This window comes from Malurus melanocephalus, unplaced genomic scaffold (genome assembly GCF_030028575.1).
Source record: "Malurus melanocephalus ecotype Western Australia unplaced genomic scaffold, MMel_1.1 scaffold_426, whole genome shotgun sequence".
NCBI classification, from domain to species: Eukaryota; Metazoa; Chordata; class Aves; order Passeriformes; family Maluridae; genus Malurus; species Malurus melanocephalus.
In genome coordinates, this window is record NW_026623658.1 from 128,100 (window position 1) to 133,149 (window position 5,050).

At 46.6% G+C, this 5,050-nt stretch overlaps 1 protein-coding gene across 1 annotated transcript in view; it reads right to left on the reverse strand.

Moving 5' to 3' along the window:
- Nucleotides 1-5,050, reverse strand: part of RMDN3 (regulator of microtubule dynamics 3) — a 26,266-nt gene that overhangs the window by 3,904 nt on the left and 17,312 nt on the right. Inside the window, 3 exon segments of the mRNA XM_057379877.1 lie at nt 1-85; nt 421-498; nt 1,269-1,344. The exon segment at nt 1-85 is cut by the window's left edge and continues 3 nt beyond it. Coding sequence (XP_057235860.1) covers nt 1-85; nt 421-498; nt 1,269-1,344 — 239 coding nt within the window.

Genomic DNA, 5,050 nt, shown 5'->3' on the forward strand with positions numbered 1-5,050 from the left:
GCAGCGCGTCCTGCACCGTGGCTGTCGGGGGCGTCTCGAACAGCGCCGACACCGTCCTCTTCTCCAGCCAGCCCAGGTGGGCAACCTGCAGAGAGCAGAGGGCAACCTGGCCCACCCAGCCCACAGCAGCACAGGCACAAGGGCCTGCCCAGTCCCTGGGAGCTGCTCCTGCACCCGGGAGGAAGCCAAACACCTTGGCACTGTTGGAATATTCCAGGGGAGTATCCAAGTTTGGCCACAGAATTCAACCCAATCTGCTTGGGTTGAGCTTTTTTTTTATTTTTTTTTGGGTTGAGTTAGGCTTTTCCTAAGCCATTCTTTGCCATTTCACCCCCATGCCCCCAGYAGCTGTGACTAAAAAACTGAGGTTGGAGCTCTGAACCCTTCAGAGGCTAACCAGAAGAGAGYAAACTCTGTTACCTGGTAACACCACCTGCCCAGGAGATAGTAGAGCTGAGGGTCGTGTGGCTTCAGTGCAATGGCTTTATCGATGTGTTCCTGCAGGAAAGCACCACCAGCACACRTCACATCTTTGTCAAAAGGAAATGAAACATCCACCAGAGCAGGTGGAGAAAGGGGAAAGGAAGAAATCCACCATTGAAGTGTCACAAGCTGTGTAATTACAGCTACAGATGCCAAATTTTCTTAGGGTGGATTCAGTGAGCAGAGAAAAGCAGCATTTCTCCAGTCTCAGGGACAGGAATTACTGCACACACAACCCTCAAAGAAGCTGCCCTGTGTTTTATTCCTGCTCCAGAGCCATAACCACCTCACCAAAGGCTGACAGGGAAACAGTTATCTGTGGCCTGTTCCATGGGCATCCTTTCCCCCTGGGAACATCCACAAGGCATCACACCACTACTGCTACTAGCAGGAATAAAAATAAGGGAATCTGAAATCTTCTTTGAGCAGTAACTGCTTCCTGGGGAGGGTTCAGGTTGTTCACAGGCACTTATTGGAGACAAGATGGTGCTCTTTCTTATCACCACACAATAATCCCATGTTTCAAGCTCTCAGTCTCATCCTTTACCTAAACTCATTTGCAAGACTCCTTTTTTCCTGCAATTATTGTGTGGAAAACTGCAAAGCCAGCCCAGTCACTCTCAAAAGCATGGCTGGAATCACCTTCCTCACCCCAAACCACCCATTCTTGGCATCTCTGAGAYCTAATGCTTCCCTAAGAAGAACTGGAGCCAATTTTCCCAACTTCCTGCTACAGAATTAAGYGTTGATACTCACACAAAGTCCAGAACATCCTTTCCACTTACCTTGAAAACATATCCAGCCTGGATGCGCTTGGGAATGCTCTCCTGTTCCGACATCTGCCCACAAAGGATGGCAAACCTGCACRGGGAAACACCTGCATGAGCCACCCAGGATCAAATCAAAATCCAAGGATTAAATCCACATTTAACCCACATTCACCTGCTGCCCATGGCTGCACAAGGAATATCTACAAGTGCCCAAAGGCAGGTTGGACAGGGGTTGGAGCAGGGGGTGGAACAGGATTTAAAGTCCCTTCCAACACTCAGCCATCCCAGAATTCTGTGAAGTGCATTAAAACTTCACACTCTCCTGGAGAAAGCAAGGAATACAGCACAACCCTGGCAGGGAAGAGGCCAAAACAGTAAAAATTTAGCACCCAGGAAGGAATGAGCTCGAAGGACGAGGAAAGTCAGCAGGAGGGGTTGGGTGCACACAAAGTGGCTGCACTGATGGCTAAAAGCCAGGAGCAGCACACTTCCACACCTGGAATTCTGCACTCAGCAGGGAAAACTGTGACAGAATACAAAGCAGAGTGAAGTTAACTTCAGTGAGATGCAGACTACGAGCAACTCTAACCAACTACAGGGCATGGCCACTTCCAGCTGCAGCACACAGGGCTYTGCTTCCAGGGAAACACCAGGAAAAGGAAACAGAATAAAACAATTCAGTGCTCCAAGGGCAAAGCCATTCAGTTTGGTCCAGGTGAGCCCGAGAAGTGAAGCCCCAGCAAAATCAGTTCTTGCACGAGCAGTGAAATTCAAGGAGGATCCACAAATCCCTGTGGATTTGTGCCCTCCCATCTCACCTCCCTGCATCTCCTCCCAAGAAACAAYCAGTCAGAGAGCTCTCAAGTGGAGAGAGAAGTTCTTAAGAACATGCAGATGGAAGTTTGGCCTCTGGGAATGGAGGATGCTTCCACCCCTTCTCCAAGTTTGGCTCAAAAAATACCAGGTGGAATAAACAGACAAATGAATAGCATGGCTCATTCAAAAAATAAAACTGAAAAGAAGAAAGATGCAAATAAAAATCCATTTTCCTACACCCACATCGCGGTGCTGCCAGATACTGACATCAATATCCCCCCAAAGCATCCCTCAGGATGATTAACCACAGCAGATGTGCAGGAATTTGTCAGGAAACCTTTAAATCTCAGAGTCACCAAATCCCWGAAATCTCCCACACCTCACCAGTCCATTTCCATTTTACAGCACAAAGCTGCCTTTCCTAAATAATTTACCWATTTGCCTTAAATCCCTTCCTTTAATTTTTTCATTTTCTTGTGGAAAAGCTCCAGTTCAGCTCTAAAATTCTTATTTTTCATGGTAATGGCAAGGATTACCAGATCAGTGTTTATRGGACAAAAATCTTTTCCTGCCAGCTGGAAAAGCTCATGGCTCCACYGCCCCACTCTGTTGTGTGCACATGATGGAATAAGTATTTTTAGAATCTTCTGCAGTTTGTTTCCCAACAAATAAATTAAATATCAGCCTGGACTAAATAGGCCTAGCCACAACATGACAGGACTTTGGAAATACAAGCCAATAAAAAGCTTATTTTCTAAGATCACAAAGTAAATAAATCTTGCAGCTGTCTCATGTTAAATACAAATTCTAGGTTTTTTTTTAAAAGCCTGGTGAAATGTTGATGAAAAAGCCATAAAAGCTGCAGTAAATTACATTTCAGTCCTATTTTGGTGCCACCAAATAAACTAAAAAAAAAAAATATTCATGGAAAGAGACTCCTGATTTGATTTTTCACTGTATTCCCAGGAAAGCTGATCCTTCCCAACCCAGCTTTGCTGATTCCAGGTTCAGGGCCACCAGACTGATGGGGATTTTCATACCCACAACTCTGCATTTCTGGGATTTTAGGCTCTGCTTTCTGCTSTTCTCTGCCCTGCTTGCTCAGCTTGGCAGGATGCAGCCATTTATTCCAGCTAATTCCATGGGATGCCTCGGGATGAGCATCACCAGAGGTGCAGGAGGGCTGAGCAGCAGGACCAGGAGAGATCAAAAATAACAATTTAGGGGATTTTCACACCCCTGTAACCAKTGTGCCCTGTGCAGCATTGCTCAGATCCATCAAAAGCTTTCCTTAGGATATCCCTTGATTAATTAATAGCCACATTCCTCATTAAGCTGCTGACACTCCAGCTCCCACAGGAATCTCAGCTCAGGATTCCACCATTTGTTGGAAAATAAACTCTGGAAGCAGGAACCCCCATCWGAGAAAACGAGAAAATCTCTTCAACCAGCTTAAAACCCCAGGCTCAGGACCATGAAGGACTTTTTGGATTCTGCACTCTGCCTTCCCTGGAAGCAGGATTTTCCCCATGGAATACAGAGCCCCCAAGCACTTCCCCTTCACAGCCAGGGTGCTCTGCCAAAGAGCTCTTACCTCTTTTTACCACTTCAAACAGAGCYTTCCCAAAATTTTATGAGCATTCCCAGTTTTTCACTTTCCTGTGCACTAGGGAGATGTATGTCAGTCCCTCCACTCCCAAGTACAGGGACAGGGAATTAGSAGGCAGGTGCTTAGACTGCAAGAACCAAAAATTCAAGGAAGAATTTATTTGGGAATTAATACCTTGGGAGAGACAGCAGAATTCCCAGCAACTCAACTGGAATTTAATGACCAGCTGATCAGGAAGAGGTTTGGAAAAAAAGCTTTGGCTTCCTTTTCCAAGGAAGATGGAAGGAAAAAGGGGGGAAGGCTGATGTTTTTCCTTCCTTACAGCCCATTAACATCCATAGGGGAGGGCTCCTCTATTCCTGATGTTCAAATTCCTGGATTCACCTTCCAGGGCAGACAAGGCAGGGGGATGCATTCAGACAGCTCTAATTCCACACTGTTTTCTCTCCTCTACATTCCAAACTATCTCCTAACACCCATTCCTGTAGTTCCTCCTGCTCCATATCACATTGCCAGTAAATTCCCTGTTTAATCCGCCTGCAGAACAGAAAATSCTCAGCTCATAAATCCAGAATCTGGCTCAAAATTGCCCAGCTCTGGGCAGTGATGCACCAAGAGTTAAATTCTGATGTTAAATTCAAGCCCTCTGCCAGACACAGAATGCTGTGACTTTTCAAAAATCCAGGATCTGCCCACAGAGAGCCAGATGTACCCACGGAACTGAGAAGGGCTGGTGATCAAGATGTTCCACAGAACTGCCAGACTCTCCAGGGGAAAGGCACATTTTGGAGACTCATCCAACCCAACCCCACTTCTCCACAATACACAGAGCAACTCCAAGAGGGCTGGAGCTCATTATTCCTTCCACAACGATGGCTTTCAGCAGGCAGCACTTCATTTCCAGGGCAAAATGTCCAACTCAAACTACAGCTCCTGACACAAATTTTCCTCAGATTTCTCTGAAATCCCTCTGGCTGTACTTCCAATATTGCTTTTAGCAAGAGGAATGGAAGCCAAGGCAAATCCACAGCTTGCCCTCCTTTCCTGTTCCTGCTGCCCCATGCTTGCAGTTGTGCTGCAAACACCCACAGGGAACGGGCTGGGAATTCTCAAAGGCTGGCCAAAATTCTCAAAGCTGTTTCTCACTTAATTTCTGAGAGGTTTGTGCAAGCACTGATGCCTCTCCATCCATGCATCCATGCATCCATGCATCCATGCATCCATGCATCCATCCATCCATCCATCCATCCATCCATCCATCCATCCATCCTTCCATCCATCCATCCATCCATCCATCCATCCATCCATCCCTGTCCATCCCTGACCGACCATCCATGCATCCATGCATCCATCCATGAATCCATGAATCCAT